General features: G+C 35.5%; 1 protein-coding gene and 1 long non-coding RNA gene across 3 annotated transcripts in view; both read right to left on the reverse strand.

Annotated features, from left to right (window-relative positions):
- LOC140746472 (Fanconi anemia group J protein) overlaps positions 1–3,943 on the reverse strand; it is an 80,293-nt gene extending 76,350 nt beyond the window's left edge. Inside the window, 2 exon segments of the mRNA XM_073078625.1 lie at positions 2,293–2,413; positions 3,434–3,943. Of these exon segments, the coding sequence (XP_072934726.1) occupies positions 2,293–2,413; positions 3,434–3,760 (448 nt within the window). The 5' untranslated portion in view covers positions 3,761–3,943.
- An 802-nt stretch (positions 3,944–4,745) lies between these two features.
- On the reverse strand, positions 4,746–5,743 carry LOC140746548 (uncharacterized). 2 transcript variants are annotated; one of them, XR_012102778.1, is made up of 3 exons: positions 5,519–5,736; positions 5,362–5,411; positions 4,746–4,916 (listed from the first exon to the last, which is right to left on the reverse strand). It is a non-coding gene; the product is annotated as an uncharacterized LOC140746548 (long non-coding RNA). The 2 variants fall into 2 exon arrangements; XR_012102777.1 differs by having other exon boundaries at positions 5,362–5,743.
- Between the last annotated feature and the right edge of the window lie 14,806 nt (positions 5,744–20,549).

The following is a 20,549-nucleotide window of genomic DNA, read 5'->3' on the forward strand; positions in this document are numbered from 1 at the left end:
ATTTTCACAATGCATTTACTTAAACGGCTGCTATAATAATAAGTACTAAAAATATAAAAAAGTAATGGTGGTACAGAACCCTGCGTCCGCGAGTTCGACTTGTAACTAGGCCAATTATTTTAATTACTTTTTTCTATGACATGACACAAATAATCATTGCAAACTTAAACCGCACAGCAAAAAAAAAATGACAATATTTATACCATAAATACATAAATAAATAACTGAACAATAAGACTGAAATAGGCAATTTCATTATTCAAATACATTCACAAATTACCGTGTCACCGTACGAAAAGAACTCCGAAATTACCCGGTTATTGGGAGAAATATGAAAAATAGGCTTCTCAACCGATTCAAATGGTATCGCATGCAACAAATGCATTTAGTATTGGCGAAGCGTAATTTTCGTGTAAGGCAGTTTGCGACTGTCGTGCGACAGTCGTCGTATGATTTATAAGCAGCCTCGTCGGCCCGAGGTCTTGGCGCACGCGAGCACTTGTGATCAATTGTCGCTTGTTTGTTTCACAACTTCATACACTTGGGTACATTTGTGTTTTAGCAATAGTCGTTTCTCTCTAACTTTTGTTACGTAATGAGTGATTATTTTTTGATACAACAACTCGAATACTTAAAAATAGGTAAAGGTGCCAGAACCTTTTGAGGTTCGACTCCGGCACCAACACCGCCACACCTATTTTTGCCTCAAAACAGTAGTGTTAAATGCTGCTGTATTCTGGTTTGAAGGGTGTGGTAAGGGGGACATACTTTCCTTTTTTTTTAGGGGGGACAGGCGTTCCGGCTTAGTGCTCAGGGTAACAGCGTATCTGTGACCCACCGGTCGGAATATCTAATCCTATCTCGGGTTGGTTACAGATGTCCCTGAGCGGCAGTGGCCACTTATCATAAGGTGGACTGCATGTTCATCTGCTACTTCCATATTATAAAAAAAAAAAACGTCTACCAATCTACTAGATATATATCCGAATTTTGTATATAACAAGACAATTATAGTGGACTTTCGTCTAAACCCTTCTTATTGTTATAGGGAACCATGCACAACAGTGTAACTAAAATAAGCGGTTCTAGGAGATGTCGACAACAGCTCCACTTACAGCATTCAAAAATATCCTATCTTTTAAGCTGAATCCAACCAACATGCTCTCAAAATTTTATTCGAATTTGTACTTTCAGAGATATGCTCATACTCTTTTAAATAGCATCATAATACTTTTAAATAGCATCATCATCATCATCAACCCGCGCTGGCCAAGTGCGAACTGGTAGACTTCACATACCTATGAAAAGTTCTTTTTTCTTAGGGTTTTTCAGGGATGCAGATTTCCTCACGATGTTTTCTTTCACAGTTTTAAGCAAGTGATAATTAATTTCTAATATGCACATAACTTTGAAAAATTTGAGGATTCTGTGATTTGAATCTTGGACCCCTCGATCAAGAGGCCGAGTCTCTTATCCACTAGGCTATTACTGCTTTTAACCACTTTTAAATATACATGGAATTTATTTCTATTAAGATTAAAAACATTTTATAACATGGACATAGCAAACTAGCATACAGTCCATTTACCTTTTTTTTTTTGTTTACGAGGGGTACGAAACCTTCAAAAGGTACCCGACGACGTGGGAGCGACGCCGGGTTATGTGGGATTTTTACCGAACTAAAACCCCCCCGGTGACTCGGTCCTCGGCGCTTGGTGGAGAACTCCGGGATCCCCGATGGAACACAAACGGAGTCCTCCGAGTGCGATGCCCCAATCAGGCTCTTCCCATACACCTAGTGTTTACAAGGGCATGCGGCCACACACACCGTCGTCCTTCCCGGGGTTACTTGCTGGACGGTTCGAGCTCCCACTCTTGCCTGCCCGCAACCCCAGAAGCCCCATCTACCTGTGGACATTTATAATCAAACCCAGATAGAATTGGCCACCGATGCATTGCTATGCGTATAGACAAGTTTGAACAACTCGTATAAATCTTAGTTCATTTTGTTGTTTTACTTTTTCTTTTTATAATATAGGAGTAGGAAACAAGCATACAGGCTTTGAGTCATAAGTGACTACTGCCCATAGACACCTATATGTAATCAACCCCAGATAAATATTTGTGGTAAAAAATAATGAATTTTGAAAAGTATTATATTTATATTGTTTTTCCTTGTTTAAATAAACGAATCATTTGACATTCCTTATTTTGAAAAATAGTTGGTAATATAAGGTAATTTAAATAACAAAATTAATGTGCTAAGGTTAGTGAATCTAAACTATGACTTACTCTGTTCCTCTTGTTCCTGCTGTTGCCAGGCCAGGGTTGCGCAGAGGATAGCCAGCGTCTTCCCCGTTCCCGTCGGACTTTCTAACAGGCAGTTTTCACTCTTCTTGATTGAAGCTATTATCTGTATACAATTACATTATTAATTTATGAAAGTATAACGATAAAAGGTCAGTGACCTTAGGTCACATCACTCCTACATGTATTGACACCCCTAAAGGCGAAGTTGGAAGTTAGAATGCCTTATACCAGCGTTTCCCTTTTCAGTCTACGGCCCCTTAGGAAATGAAGCACAGTTTTCACGGACCCCCTTAATGAAATAAACAACAAAAAAACGGAATAGGTATTTATTTTAGTTATTACAGATACAAAAAAAAAACAAATACAGAAGGTAATTATAACTGTTTATTATGAAAAACAAAATGTGAAGGTTGGTGTTGCTTTTTTGCAACTAAATCAGGGATATTCGGGTTGATGTTGCTACTAAGCTGTAATCTCAAATCAGATTCTACTTGTAATCTGTCTCTGTATTTATTTTTTTGTATAAACAAGAGTAGAGAATGCCTTTTTACATAGGTATGTGGTTGAAAAAAAGTAGTAAGGCGGCCGGCCCTTTTGCATTTAATGAGAGATTTATGTATGGTCCAGAGATGACACCGCGGCCCCCCATACATATACTCCACCACATACGGACCACAGGTTGGGAAACGCGGCCTTATACAACTAAAACACAATTTAGTACAGTTGCCAAGGGGAAATTAGCCTCATATAAGTATCTTTCCTCATTAGCATCTTCAAAATACAGATTAATAAAGTAGCTTTACGCACAGCTTTGAAGGTGGTAGAACCCTTTGTGATTCGACTCCGGCGGCACCACAGCCACACCTATTTCTGCCTAATAACAGCAGTGTTAGGCGCTGCTGTGTTCCGTTTTGAAGGGTAAGGGAGACATACTTTTCCGAGGTTTTCCAGCTTAGTCCTCAGGGGTAGCGGCGCATCTTAGGCCAACGTCAGGTAGGAATATCTCTGTCTGGGATTGATTACAGATGTCCATGGGCGGCAGTAGCCACTTTCCATCAGGTGGACTGCATGCTCGTCTACTACTCCTATATTATAAAAAAAAAGAAAAAAAAATAGTGCTTACTCTCGACATCAGAGCGACTTGACAGCCATAAGGTTCGATGGGCAATTTCACATTCACTCCGGAAATCGTCTTTGTATATAGTTTCTTGGGCGTTGTATGTTCCATTTTGGGTGGATTTTCCTTAAATGTAGGAAACAGTGCTTTTATTAGCTTCTGCTTTTTAAAATTCACGCTCGATGACTCCTCATTTGAATATACTGATGAATTAACAATATTTTGCACTGCTTTCTTATTAATCTCTTGTTTCACCGGCGTGTCCTCGTCTTCTGTGATAGAATTCTCAACTGAATCATTTTCGTCGTCCGATATTTCTAAAATTTCCGACATTCTAACTGCTCTTGCTATTTAAGTTTTCACTTCAATTTGAATTACTTTGTACTATTAATAATAAACTTCTTACAACATACAGGCCTTGTTTATTTCTAGATTGAGTTAGTAAATTATCGCAAATTCTGAATTATAAATAGATAACTTTTTATCACAAGTTTGTACTTTGTTTATCACTTTTAAATATTGTGATGTCAAATTGACATTGACAAGTCAATTTGAGGCTGTTAATGTGACATTATCGTCTAAAAACTTTAATTTAAAATACTAAATATTTACTTTGATATTTATAAAGCTATATTTCTTGAGTGTATCATAATAAAATAAACATTTGGATGAAGATATATATTTTCATAAATTCTTTATAACAATGACGATTATGACAATTGGTTTCCCGCCAAAACTCAATTTCTCCCGCCACGCCGCACGGCGCCTCACCGCACCATAGATTAAAAATCATTCTGCCACATATTATTACTGTATTGCTATGCGTTGGCTTATTTATAAATAAATATTTTTAAAACGTACAATAATACCGTGCTTATTCTTGCATTGACTTAGGTGACCTCTATCGGCGGCCGAGTTAACAAGCGTTATAGCATAGTATAAGTATATAGATCCTTATACTGTGGTTATAGTCCGTGTGAAACTGCTAGTCCGCTCTGAATATAGAAATGAATCGCGTCGCCATACCAAATTGTATGACCACACCTACTCGCAACAACTTCAGAGCGGTCTGGCAGATTGGCGCGCACAATACCTGACTTTAATTTAAAGTGATTATTTTATTTTACCAGCTTTTGAATAATTTTGGGAATAATAATTTAGTGTGACCCTATTGTTACAAATGCGACTATAATACCTGTTCTTAAATCTGAATGAGTTCAGTATAATTCTAACATCTTATTTTTCAAATCATAGCAAAAATATTTAAAATGCAGGTATCAAGGGTATTTTATAAAATTTATTTATTAAATAAGCAATACTGTATGTATACATTTATTATATACAAAGTGCTATACACATGTATGGCTAGTTATTAAAAATAAATAGGGATACTATTTATTTTCTGCAGGTTTATTGTTCTTGCGTAGTAAAATTGCCATAATATTGACAACACGTGCATGCATTGGCAGATTTATTTCGAAGGACCTTCCTGGAAATAGGATTACAAATACCAATAGAATGCAATGGCAATTATTTAGGTCAGACACACACTCATATCCACAACAAAAAAATATTTTTAATATTTGTTAATACGGCTGGCGATTTAATTCGGAATGCACTATGTGTGAGGCTTGCATGAAATTACTATTGGTCCAGATTACAACCAATACCCACCACGCTTGCTGCAAGGGTATTTTTCAGTAGGTACTTATTGCCAAAATTAATAAATCTATCTTACAAATTTGTAAGTAAAAGCCTTCGTGAGACCCCTTTCTTTGCGAATCAACGGGCACCGAGCAATGGTATAATAACTAATATACATATATCACTAGCACTGAGCAGCACTTAGACACTTGGTGACATCAGGGATATATAAAAAACTGCAATAGCTACACGTAAACAATATATATTATTGTGTTCTACCATGTACTTACATCATAACGTCACAAGTAATTGAGGCGTCCTTAGCCCTCGGTGTTAAATTCTGTTAATAGGTACACATATTAAATTTGTATGGGTTTATATATTTATTCTGATTTTTTAAAAATATTTATTTTTATCAAGATTACAGTTTTCATAAAAAAAACTTACTCCCTTAATTTTTTGTGTTTTATTTTGTACCAGGAGTGACAAAAATGTACGATAATAAAGACATAGCAACTGCCCAACCAAGCCAACACATATTTTGAGATTTTTGTGGGATTTTATGTTTTTACAATTTTTTGTGTCTTTTACAATTTTACTAAAAATAATGAATATTAATCTCTGTCTATTTGAAGCTGCCTGCCTATTTTCATTTTTTAATTATAGCCAGTCAAGTTTATTTTATATATGAAAGAGGAATTACTATAAAAACATTGAATCAATAAAGTTTTCTATCTGCATGACAATACTATGTAAGTAGTAGGTATCAATGAGTACTTAATGTCGGCGCGAATATGACTTATTATAACAACAAAATGTCTGACAAAATGCATAAATGTATTTTATTGCTCACCCACCATTAACATTTTAATATTAGTCAAAACGTTTGGCTGTATGGAGTGTTGTCGTTGCGTCACCGACTTCCCGCCAAATTCGGCGCCATTACACGAGTGAGTTGTTATCGGAGGTTATGGCGCGTTATAATTTGGTTTATAACCCGACACCCGACGCTGTTGTGGCTATGCGACGGAACAATTAGTAAGAGAATGATGCAATTCGCTCTATATCTCTAGTTAAAACTTAGTCGAAGTGGTACTTTTATCTTATCTATCGATTGGCTCGAATCAAGAAATTCCGCACACGTGCAATATGAAATAGTAGGGTGCAGGATTGCGTTTAATATAAAAAAATCGAATAAATCGATAAGATTTTAAATGATTTGAAAAAAAACATCGTTGACAATTTTATGATAGACACAGATCACATAATAGACGGTACAGAGACGGTAAAATATTACTTACTATCGTCCGATATAAACTAAGGTGATGACCTATCAAGAAAATACGTTTCAAATGGTAGGTAGCTTTTTATTTTAACGATATACAAGTAATACAAGGATAATAAAATATAATCTAAATAAATTAAGATTAATTCATGTTTTGTAATATTTATATTACCTTAATTTCGTTCCATACAGTAATAATGGTAAAAAACAAGGTTTTTAGTAGAAAATTAAAATATGATAATGGGAACACAATCGGGATTCAAATCATATTTTGTGCCGCCATTTTTAAATTTCATAACTGGTGTTATTCATTTTATGATCGTGATCGAACTCGAATGTTTTCTCGTTTTCATAGCGCGTTTGTAGTTTTACAATACCTGTAATCGTATTATGACATTCCTTTGTTTACATTTTGGACACCTAATTATGAATCGGACTGTAGCTGGCTTGGAAGTTACATGTGTCTGAGTGAGAAGTCTAGTTTGTTAGTTAATCTATGCCAAATAAAGACATTTGAGCTTGAATAGTCACCCACGAAGTCGTTAAACTCTCGCATCCAAACACAGGCGCGTCCCTCCCAATTATTGACATGCTTTATTGCGCTTTCTATCTGAGGCGCGCTTTTATCAGCGTATGTCGTTCTATCTGATGCAATTACCAAAATATAAACGCAACTTTTCACCCCATTTTCGACTTAACTCCTTACACGTAAGCCTGGTATAACACGCAAACTTTTGGTGGCAGTTAGCACTTGCGTTTCTACTTAATTTGATGGCAAAACTTCTCGTATCAAACTCATTTATACCAGAACATTATCAGTAGGGGTTCACGCCGAGTTAGGACAGCCAATGAGTCTCCAAGATTGATATCTTAAGAAGTAAATGTGTTTGTTTCTTATACACTTTATTGGTGATACTCAATTCCGACAGTGTTAACTAGGGAATTCTATCGCTTAATCTATTGCGACTAACAATCTAACTAATAATGATAAGACTTTGGCATCGAATATACTTTCATTAAAGGGAAGTAGAAGTAGATTTAGTCTGGACTATTCAATCTATTTCAGCGCTTAACACTGCTGTTAGTGTTATTAGATAGAAATAGTTGTAGCGGTGTTCCCTCCGAAGTCGTAACACAGGGACTCACTAACTCACTTCCGTCAAAACCTTTGAAATCTTTCAGAGAACTCGTACGCATATTTTACTGACGATGTTTTTCTTCACTGTAAAAGCATGTATTATTTTACTTTAGGTCCGTAATCTACTCACATAATATAAATTACACTACAACTTAATTTTCTGTTTTTGTTATTTTTTGGTTTAGTGTTTAAATTTATAATTATGGACCAAAGTAGTCGTTGTATAAATATAGTAACATTACTCTTTGTCCATTTAAAGCTTCTAAAGGGTTCAGACTTGTGACCACAGGGCTGTGGCTCTGATCAACCTATTCAGTTTAGTTGACCAACCGTGTAACACGTTTGTTCGACACCCCTGCTTCACAACTAGCGTAAATCGTACAATTTCGGTCTTATTTTCGTTCTTTCCAACTTTCTAGTTTTCGCAGATTACTGTTGCAAGAAATTAGCAAAAACGGCAGTTGTTGTTTTGAAATAATTTGTGGTGGACTTATTGTTAGGTAGAATAAAACATTGCAGTAGTGAAAGAGTGAAAGGAGACTTCTTCGTAGTTCGATTTTGGAGTTACCATATCTGTTTTCTTTTGAAAAGAGAAGTAAGTGTACTTTACTAGTAGAAATGACGTAAGTAGCTGTTCTATCTCGAGCTCATGGATGAAAATAATGTTAAAAAAGCTACCTAACTTCAATCCTATTTGACCATGAGCGGTAGCGCCCATTTATCATAGGCACCTCGCTGCGTTGATTTCACAAAAAAACATAGGAATACGAGATAAATTTAACATTAATGAATATCCTTTGTAATTACTAGGAACGGTTAGTTACGAGCGAGATTCTTTCCACCGCGATAAAGCGTTTATCGTCCCCTTTTGATTATTTAGACGAATTCGACTGCGCCCGACATATGTCGCAAGCAACGATCCGTCCGTTCGTGCGTGTAACATTAGACAAATTAGAGTGCTAGCGTTGGATGAATAAATAAATGGAAGTGATGATAATACTTATGCTTCTAGTATTTTGCGTATTATTACGTAAATTGGATTAGGTAAAGTGTTTGTGTCCTTCCGTGTGAACAATTTCAAATATGTTTCTGCAGCCTCCTATAATGTTAGTAAATATTTAGGTAGGTAGGTATAATTTCATCAACCTTAACCAGTTGCCCTGTTAAACATTTTCTGGACAAACAAAATCGTTGGCACAAGTTTATCGAGAACATATAAAGGAAATGTCCAATCCTTGTTAAGTTTTGTGTGGATAGAACTAAAAATCTTATCATAATAATTGTTTTTTTAATGATCCTTGTGATCAGTTGTGATCTTGCTGCGCGGCTTATGCAAGTGTTCTGTATCTGTTGTTCGCTACTCATTTCCAAGTGCGTTATCATGTTTGCCTTGAGAAGTGCAAAGAGACTATTGTTAAAGAAGATTAGTTCGTGCCTAGTTAGTTCTTTGAGCTCATTTAATCTCATTTAATAATTTAATCTATGGCTACAGCACATAGATTCCCGTCTGTACATCGACGTGGGAGGCAAGGTTGGTGGTTTCTTCTACTCATTTACTGGGGTGAGGATTGTGTAATACCTCCTACCAATCCACTATACTGTCTGACCCTGTGCGTATCGTAAAGCTTTACTTCTCTGAGTTATCAAAGCGTAAAGCAACTATCTTTAAATTAATCATTTGTAGGCAATACCTTCGCCACGCAGCAGTGAAACATAAAAAAGTTGCAATTGTCACTTATTCCGATACCATTAATAGGTAATATGTTTTACAATATTTTTGAAATGTATATCGTTGTAATGTGAAGTATAATAATGTCTGACATATAAAACATGGGGGACAGGTTTATATTTTTATATAAAAAGGGGCACTGAGGCGGCAAGAATGCCACAACAGTTTCCTAGTAGCGCCAATGTAGGCCTACCATGCTACGTTTTTGTATAGGATATCCCGAATCATATATAGTTCTCCAGATTCAATAATCGGTTACAAAAGGGTTTGTGGTTTCTATATTTTAGGTGAAATTATTATAGCGAAAAGGTATACTCTTATTTTAAATAATATTTAACCCAGTGAAATGGACCTATTTTTGGTCAATGAATATTTTGTTATGATTATGAAACTTACTAGTGTGACTAAAATAATACTAAATACTTTTCCTTGATGTCTAAAATAATGCCAAATAACTTCGTAATTATGTACATACGACATGAAACCTTATCAACATCTTGAATATTAGTAAAATTACAATTGGTTCATGCAATAACACGCAAAGTCGCAAGTGTTATTTTTATATTCATTTCGAAACTATCATTCAATTCATAGGATTAATTTATCAATAAAACTATGATTTTAGTTGTTCAGTCGACCTGATGGTAAGTGGCTACTGCCGCCCATGGACATAATTAATCAGCCCCAGATAGGATTAGATATTCCTATCTGAGGTTGGCCACAGACCGCGGCGTTACCCTTGCGGACTAAGCTGTAACGTCTCGGAAAAGAATGACTCTCTTACCACACCCTTGAAACTAGAACACAGCAGCCCTTAACATTAGTTTATGAGGCAGAAATGGGTGGTGATGCCGCCGGAATCACCAAGGGTTTTACCAGGTTCAAATTAATGTCCGAGTTCTGTTCGAAAAACGATGGTAACACCAACGTGAAGGAGAAATGTTGAAAGGTTCGAAATATGTTGTACGAGGCATTTTTACGGAAACGCTTCTGGCATGCTACAGCTGCCCACGCTCCTGTAGGTCCAACAATCGGATGCCAGATAAAATTCATTCGGGTAATTATAAGTAGTTTGGTCATCTTATTTAATTTACTTTAACTCATAACGGTTTTTTTATAAGTCTGTACGTATATTTAATAAAAAATATGATTAGCCCGGCATAGTGGTCTATACCAGGCGTCGGCAACCTTTTTAGTCGAAAAAGTAAAAAAATACAATTTACGAAATTGCAACGTTTTTAAACAGCCACAAAATTATTTCACGCCAACAGTAAATAGTAGATACTTGCTTAAAAAATAACCTAGAAGCACTTATTTTTCCATTACTTTAATACGAAAAAATCTATTTATTAATGAATAAGTAGCGTTGTTTATCACATAGTTAATTATTGTTAAGATTGTTTTAGTTTATGAGTACGCAAATACATGATAACATAATACTAGGATGCCAGTCAAAAAATGCCCGACGTTAGTTCGGAGTAAAAATTTAACTTTTTAGAGATAAGAAAATTAGTATACCTCTTCGAGTGCCTTCCATAGCACATGATCAGGGTATTCATCGAAAGGGTCCAGGTTGTGGCGCATGGTCCCCGAGAACAACACCGGCTCCTGTGGGATGATGGAGATCTGGCTGCGCAGCTCGTGCAGCCCCAGCAGCGACGTCTCCCGCCCGTCGATTATGATCTCGCCCTCGATTTTAGCTAACCTGCAATGAACATGTGCTATTGAAACACTACGATCAAAGTATACAGACCGATCATGGTTATTAATTTTGTATGAATTTTATAGAGTTTTTTAAACTCCCTATTTTTACTTAGTTTTACTCATGTTTTACTTCAATGATAAATCGTTGAGCAAACAAATTTAATGATCAACAAATCCATGGCTTTGCATGGTTATTCGAATGAAACTTTAAAATTTACTAAGCAATGTAACTTGTACGAACGATTTTTTTATAGATTAAATGGTATATTCATAAAGAACGCAGTCTCGCACATCGAAAGAGCCGCAGGTTGCCGCTCCCCCCTCCCCCTGTCCCTGTAGTTCCGGGACTAGAATAGGGCTACGGTATCCCCTACCTGTCGTAAGAGGCGACTAAAAGGGGGCTTCCGGGTTTGCCGGCGGCAAGAGTGGGAGCTCGAACCGTCCGGAGAGCAACCCCGGGAAGGACGGCGGCATGTGTGGTCGCATGCCGTCGTAAACACCAGATGTGCGGGAGGAGCGTAAAGTGCTTCCCCCAGGGCAGAGCCCGACCGGGGCATCGCGCTCGGAGGACTCCGGTTGTATACCATTGGAGATCCCGGATTTCTCCACCAAGCGCTGAGGACTGCCACCGGGGGGGTTGTAGTGCGGTAAAAATCCCACATAACCCGGCGTCGCTCCCACGTCGTCGAGTACCTTTTGAAGGTTTCCCCCTCGAACAAAAATAAAAAGGTTGCTGGCCCCTGATCTATACTGGCACACGGTTCCGAATTCATTCCTCGACCAGACATCTTCTTCATGTGCCTGTTCACTACTGAAGGTTGGCCGTTAGTTCCTTGAACTCTCTCTGTCCATGGCCAGACGAAACACTTGTTCGACAGAGGTGATGATTTTTTATTAGTTAGGTACTTCTTTTTAATTGATGTTTCCAGTCCATCCAATCCATTTAATTTAAATGCCCGATAGATATTTTTAATCTATCCTAAATCGGATTGCATTCATATCTGAGCTCAATCTTAGACAATTCTCTCAAGGACTAAGTTGGAATGCCTCGTGTGCCTAAGAGTCTGTATATTTCAATAACCTTGAGCAAGAACACAGTAGCGCTTAACAGTGATCCACTGTGAGAGCACTCGATACTCAAAGGGTTCTACCATCTGTTATTTTATTAGACAAAGAAACAAGAAATACTACAGAACTTAACTCGGTACAAATGAATATAGTCAAAGTTTAGGAAGCCCGCATCCAACTCGAAGGGAACTTCGAAGGGCAAGAATGTTTGTCTTTACTTTCCCTCGGAACTGAAACACTTGGGGAAAGTATTTTGAGGTGTTAACTTTGTACCTTCAATTGACTCTCGATAAATTATTTAACGAACTTAACAATTGATAGATATTAAATTAGGCCATTTTACTAAATCGACTTTCACAATACTGATTGAAAATAATATGCTTAGTGTTTAATTAAAATCAATTTTATTAATCTTATATATAAAATTCTCGTATCACATAACATTGTGTTACCGTACTCCTCCGAAACTGCTTTACTGATTTTCACCAAATTTTATATGCATATTCAGTAGGTCTGAGAATCGGCTACTATCTATTTTTCATGCCCCTAAGTGATAAGGGTTGTTCACCCTTAACATTTTTTTATTTATATGGCAACACAACGTTTGCCAGGTCAGCTAGTTAAATTTAATTATTTTTATACCTAACGATAAGGCAGACGGGCTACCTGTTGGAAAGCAGTCACCGTCGCCTATGGACATTTGCAATACCAGAACATCGCCAATGCATCCCTGGTTTTGAAGGAGAGCTCTTTTTCACCGTTCTTGAAGAGCCCCATGTTAAGTCATAACATAAATACCGCATATTTATGTAATTCAACATTATTTTTTAAAAAATAATTTTGATAATACGCACATAACTCTACCTTCTGAAACATGAGGTGTCCGAGGCTTAAACCTTGGACCCCGATCCGATTGATCCGAAACTCCGACAGTTTCAACCACTAGATTATCGCTGCTTTTCTCAGGTTTCACTTTTCGTTTATCGCGTAGGTACTCTAAAACTGCCTCAGATAAATATAAAATTATAGGTGGTAGAATCCTTTGTGCTTCCACTTCGGTGGCGACACTGCCACACATATTTCTGCCTTATAACAGCCACTGCTGTTATAAGGCAGCCACTGCTGTTATAAGGCAGAAATATGTGTGGCGGCTTAACACTTTAAGCGCTGCTGTGTTCTGGTTTGAAGGGTGTGGTAAGGGAGACATACTTTTCCGAGGCGTTCCAGCTTAGTCCTCAGGGGTAACGGCGGATCTGTGGCCGACCTCAGATAGGAACTTTCAGATAGGACTTCAGGTGGACTGCATGCTCGTCTGCTATTCTTCTATACTAATAATATAAAGAGGAAAACTTTGTTTGTTTGTTTGTGTTGGGAATAGGCCACAGGAGAACGAGAAAATAAACTATGAAATATAATAAAATAAAATTCACTCCAAAAAGATACTTTTTATTATATCGAATCATTGACAGAAATGACAAATTAGAAGAAGTAAAAATATATGTTTTTCAGCTGCCAGCTTTATCATATATTATAACCTACTTGAATATTATACATTATAAGAGGCTTGAGTTTTTGCTATATTCCAACAGCCTCCCTCAAAAATTCAAGTATAAAACAATTTATAAATACGTTCTTTGCAGAACACTTCTTGAATGTCATTACATCTACCACCACTTCACTAGGTGTTTCGTTATGGAGAAGAAGCGGCGAAAGAAACTCCATAACACACATCTTTTTACAATAAATATAAATGTTTTTACAATGGCAAACTTAACCATGGCACATGTGGAGCTGAAGATACTTCAGACCACATCGATTTATCAGTCAAATATACAAAGAAAACTTCAAACAAAAACCTTATACTCGTACTCTGCTTTAGCTGATGAGACTGCGACAGTGTCTACATTGTTTTCGTGTGTTTCACGAAATTATGCAGTTTTAATTACTTTGAACAAATAGTTTCTAATACTATGTTTGTGCGTCTCGTCGCGTTCTCAGTTTCTCAGTCAGAGTCCACATAATCAATAATTAACTACTTATAATTACAGCTTTCATTGATTAGGTTTAACTATTTATATCTTTTATATAACATTAAAAGATGTATTAAATATTTACACATTTAAGACAAAAAAAAATCTGGATGCGTAAGTACATTTACTTTTACATTTCTATACAATACTACTTTAATTTAACTCTACAATGTGCACCATGGCATAAGTTAGTATTTAATACTGAATAATTTACTCGTATAAGGAAAGTGATTAGGATAAATTACACTTATAGAATATTTTTAACACATTTTGCACATTAGTAGACTGATTAATTGATATTGTATTTGCTATTCTTTCAACATCTATATCAAGAAATTATGTTATTTATTTTGTATTTGTAATATAAATTATTTGCATTAAAATGTTTTTGCAAATTTATAATGCTTATTTTGTTGAAATTATTAAACCATATACATACGTGTGGGACTATACATATATCTTATTCTATACATATATATATTCTTATCCGTATTAATTTATCTTATATAGGTATATTTAAACATTTATCTACATGCATCTGCATGAGAATGTACCTTTAAGAGTTTTTAAACCCTATATTTAAGTATAATATGAAGACGTTCAAACCAAAGCCGAGATGTCTGCTTTAAGCCGTTAAAGCTTTTATTTAATTTACTTACTTTATTATCTTTAGGCAACCTTCTTTATCTTTAGCAACCTTTACCTTCTGGTACTACCATATAAATATTCTCTGTATGAAAACCATTATAATATATTTTTCTAATTATATCAAATGAAATTTACAAAGGTAGTATTTTCGTCCATATGGTGTACATTTAAATCTATCTAAATGTAGTAAATCTGGCTATTGGTGCGACCGTTACATCTTAATCCTGTAAAATTTCTTACTGAAACTGAATTTCTTAGTGAAACTTTGAGCAACTAAACGAGCTTTGTTATTTTTTCTGATTTACCTACTTAGTTCATTATTATTTGTGGTAAATACCCACTTGCAACTAATAATGTTAACATATTTAGGTCTGTAAACAAAATATCAGATTTGATTGCTCCTTTGTGGCTTAATTTCACTTTGTACTGCTTTTCACCATTTAATAGGCACCTTAAAATACCTTTAAATTATTTAGGTAATTATTGCAAAGTACTTAATAAAGATCAGCTATCAGGATTGTGCATCCGTATATAATAATTCAGGGATTGATCAAGTATTTAATAGTTATTGTTGACGCATTATCATTTAAGGAATGTTGTTGTTAGCTTTCAATTAGTTTCGCCGAATCAGAGTCAGGCTTTCTAAATTTTATATTGATATGTAATGCTCAATGTTTGTTGTCATTATTTTCAATATTTAATTCATCAACTACATGATCTGCTTAGCAGCTATGGACATTTCATTACTTTTAATATTTAATAATGTATATCCATTAAAATCTTTACCAACTAGGCTGGATCTAAAATATTTTTATCTTTAATCTTGCTAACTGTGTTACGAACGTAGCAGTAGCACCAAAACATTTTCATATGATCGATTTTGTTTTTACCTTGCCACAATTTACATGGTGTTTTATTTATTTATTATCAGAGCTTTAGTGGGGAATATGTATATTTTTATAAATATAAGTAGGTATATGACTGTTGTAACAGCTTCACCCCAAAAGCTTTATTTAATTTCGCATTTACAACCATTTCGGTTAATATACGATTCATTTGCTCTGTTTCACCATTTTATTGTGTTTTATAAGGTAAATTTTAATGATACATAATTATCTTGCCAACAAAAATTCCTTAAGTTCATTATTTCAGAAATATATTCTCGATCATTATCATAATGTAAATGAATAATGTTACTATAGGATACATTTTCACTTTTAGACTTTTAAAATGATACTTATTTCCCATTTAAAATACATGTAACATAAAGACAATTTTTGTCATCAAAGGAAGTCGACGTTATCGAATCGCAAACATCACAGTGAATAATAAAAAAAAATGTTTTTTTTTTTTACCATTAGCTGGTCAGTCTTGACTTTCAGAAATTCAAGATCACAGATTACATATAAGTATTCAAGATTGTCACATGACGGTCAATAATAAAATCTTTAAAAATATTCAAATTTCATCAACCCATTTATTGTCCCACTGCTGGGCATGAGTCTCCTATCAGAATGAGAAGGTTTAGGTCATAATTCATCGCGTTAGCCAAGTGAGTATTTGTAGACTCACATACCTTTCAGATTTTTTATTATATAAATCTTTCAGGTGTAGAAGATTTCTTCACGATGTTTTCCTTTACCTTTTAAGCAAGTAATAATTAATTTCTAATACACACATAACTTTGAAAAAATTCAGAGGTGATTGCCTGGGATTTGAACCTCGGACCCTTCGTTAGACAGGTCGAGTTTCTTAACCATTAGGCTATCACTGCTATTCAAATTTAATTTCTGTTTATTCAAATGACCGTTTGTGCCATAACTAATACGATTTCTAACTTTGAATTAAGTTTATTTTATACTGTGAACTATCATTTTATGAAAAAATAATGATACTATCATCCTTTATACTACATATTAGACATTTACTATTTTTATAAATATGCCCTTCATTTTTTAATAACCGGCACATACCTTTTATTATTCAATTCGATTTACTAAGAAGCTGCATAGGTACAGCTTAAGTTCCATAGAACTAAAGTTCCACAGAACTTTTGGTGAACAGTATAGAATTTTAAATTCTTTGTTTTTGACCTTTACCAAATCTTTAGCTCCTCCAATTTTAAACGTAGTCTGTCATTTGACACATATTAATCCTTTGTATTTTCAAAGCGATCAGAGTTTTCAAATCTAAAAGAAAAACAAGTGTCAGGGTTAGAATTGGAACAAAAATCAAATAAATTTCATTTTTAAGACATAAAAGCGAAACTGTCCTTATTTTTATTTGCAGTGTCCAATGCATTTACAGTTATATAGCTACTACTGTCTCCATTTTGTTTCAATTAGGTACTTGATATAATGACAGTTAGCATCAGTAATAGCGACGGGTTCAGATCGCAAAAAATATAATTTTTACACCAACAGTTTCCATGATAAAAATTCATATTAGCCTGTGTATCTGCATGATGTAGTAAGTATTCTTGTAGTAGTTTACACATCTTTCTATATTAAAATTTATATTTTTACAAGCGTGTGATATTTGAAGTTCAGTTGTTTCAGGTCTCAAATTTACTTTGAATATTTTGAATGTATTCATTGAATCTAAAAGATAAGACATTGAATTATATGCATTCCGTCGATTCGTTTCATCCTTTGATCCATAATCCGTCGATCCATTTCATCCATTGATCCATTTAATCAAGTTTAGCACCAAGTTAGTGATCATATTACTCAATCATTAAAATAAGTTGTATCAGCGTTTGATATCTGGTCGCAATTCCAAATTAAGTTGTTTCTTACGCAGTCAAAATAATTGTGTAGCCAAAAAATTCTCCATTCGTAATTTTATTTAAGTCATCCATTATTGTTTTCGCCGTAGACAGTATTGGTTTAGACACTTATATATTATTGTTTGCCATCAAACATTTTTCATGTGTCTTTTTCTTCCGCGACTCCATGTTTTAAATATTACATAAATTTTATACTTAGTAGATGACTATATTTTTCAATATTTTACGATAGCGTAGCCTGGGCCCATAACCTGTTGGGAATAGGCCACAGGAGAACGAGAAAATAAACTATGAAATATAATAAAATAAAATTCACTCCAAAAAGATACTTTTTATTATATCGAATCATTGACAGAAATGACAAATTAGAAGAAGTAAAAATATATGTTTTTCAGCTGCCAGCTTTATCATATATAACCTACTTGAATATTATACATTATAAGAGGCTTGAGTTTTTGCTATATTCCAACAGTTTGATTGTAATGAATAGGCTCAAAAACTACTGGATCGATTTTAAAAATTCTTTCACCATTCGAAAGCTATATTATCCACGAGTAACATAGGCTATATTTTATGATATATACTTGATAAATAGATTTTGAGGCGGTACAAAGTTTGCCGAGTCAGCTAGTATATTATAAAGAAAAATCTAAAATCTAGCTTTAATACGTCAACCATCATTCGCTTCATTTATAAACAAGCGACACTGACAGACACGGCTCGTTACCGACACGAAAGTCTCAGCCACGCCATTTTTCATCAACTTTCCTAAATGATCGCTGTCATTTTTTCCGTAAATAAATCCCAAATGAGTCCGTCCCCCCAAAAAAATAAAACAATCACAATCTCATTATACTAAGCGTGTCGGCACACGCAACTCATTTTGTCTTTTTTGACAATTTTCGTGTTATCAGCCTTGTTATGATATTTTTTAAAGAACATTTTGGGCGTTCCACAAACGCTATTTGTTACAGATTGTCTAAGTTTTTCACTAAGTTTGTGCGCGTGTTACGAAACGCAATGTTAACGAAATTGCCTTTCATTATTTCCATTTATTTTAAATTCAGAAACTGATGATCGACCATTCTTTTGTTTATAAAAATAGTTTATTACTTGTCATAGGTACATAGGTAGGTTATGTAGGTTATATAGGTACCTACCTACAAAGGTAATAATAATATTTTTTATTTTATGGAAGCGACCTTTTAAAAAGTAATTTAAGTTTTGAAGAAAATGTGCTTATCAATGCACAAAAATGCAAAAATCGAAAAAGTCCTTACAAATGTTGAATATACCTACATATTATAGAAATACCAGTGTTAATTAAAAAGCCATTATAATTGTTTACCTACATGCTATCATATCGTCTGGTCATTTTAAATGTAAATGACAGTTGTTTAGCAAATGCCCATTAATTGTGTAAGTACTAGACTAGACATATTTTGCAGAGATAGCCTAGTGGTTAAGAAACTCAGTCTCTAGATCTAGGGATCCGAGGTTAAAATCCCAGGCATGCACCTCTGGTTTTTCAAAGTTATGTGCGTATTAGAAATTACTCGCTTACTGCTTATAACAATGAAGAAACATTCGTTAGGAAACCTGCATATCTAAGAAATCCTAAAAAAAAGATAGGTATTTGAAGTGCGTCCCTGTAGTTCCGGGACTAGAATAGGGCTACGGTAACTCCTGCCTGTCGTAAGAGGCGACTAAATGGGGGCTTTCGGGTTTGCCGGCGGCAAGAGTGGGAGCTCTAGCCGTCCAGTAAGCGATCCTGAGAAGGACGGCGGTATGTGTGGTCGCATAGCGTCGTAATCACCAGAAGTTGTGGGAGGAGCGAACGCTCCCCTAGGGCAGAGCCCGATCAGGGCATCGCGCTTGGAGGACTCCGGTTGTGTTCCGTTGGAGATCCCGGAGTTCTCCAACAAGCGCCGAGGACGGCCACCGAGGAGGGGGGCTTTTAGTGCGGTAAAAATCCCACATAACCCGGCGTCGCTCCTACGTCGTCGGGTACCTTTTGAAGGTTTCCCCCTCGAAAAAAAAAAGGTATTTGAAGTGTACCAATTCGCAATAGGCCAGTTCGGTGGACTACATACCTACCAGATCGATTTGTTGCTTTACCGTGAGTTATAAAATTCAACCTCAATCAGTCAATTTCAGGTATCACACCTGAGTTGATCTCAAGATCAAGAGTCCGTAGGCAGCAGGTGAATCTTCGAAAAAATACACGACCATTTAGGGGAAAGGCCGGGTTATATAAGATTTAGATACTCACTAAAACCCCCTCAGTTGCCACGTTGAGTATTTAGGAAAACCCCGGGATCTCAAAAAGAACGGACCAGGGTTTCCCTTGCGTGGTGCTCCTTTGGCACTACCCAGAACACTCTACGCTCATGTCAAATAGCCATATGACAACAACCACGATAACTTGTAGCCACAACAAGTTGTCGTCTTCCCAGAATCAAAAATAGTGAGTGGTTAGAACCCCTACTCATAACCGCTCGTGACTCGGGTTAAATAATTAGGGTTCCGTACCTAAAGGGTAATAACGGAACCCTATTTCTAAGACTTCACTGTTATTTTAATTTTATTATACGTTGTTTACGTATCATTCATCATCTCCCCAACGCCATCTATTGTTGTGTCATATAACTAAGTATTCTTGAAAATAATAAAATGAATAAAAATGAGTAAAAAATAATGAACATTTGGTGGTGCGGAAGCCTCCATGTGCGAGTTCGACTTGTACTTGGCGAATTATTTTATTTTACCTACCTTTTGCCTTCTGGTTGCTCGTTTGGTATTACAATTTAATTAGTTACCAATACATTTAAATGTGATATTCAAGAGTCATATAATATCGTGGTGGACAAACGTGTAGGCGATGGCGTCGGTCAATCGGAAACACATTACAGCAGATCGCTTTATGGGTGCCAGTCACGGACCCACGCGGCAGGGAAGCCCCCTTGATTACTTGACCATACGCTTTTATTTATGTTCTGTATATATAAACAATACAGACAATTCTGATGCAGGGAAAATAGTGCGTATAAGCATTTAGAATTAATGATTGAGCGGTAATTAATAAAAT

This window comes from Epargyreus clarus, unplaced genomic scaffold (genome assembly GCF_041222505.1).
Source record: "Epargyreus clarus isolate Ecla_fem2 unplaced genomic scaffold, WU_Ecla_fem_2.2 ptg000012l, whole genome shotgun sequence".
NCBI classification, from domain to species: domain Eukaryota; kingdom Metazoa; phylum Arthropoda; class Insecta; order Lepidoptera; family Hesperiidae; genus Epargyreus; species Epargyreus clarus.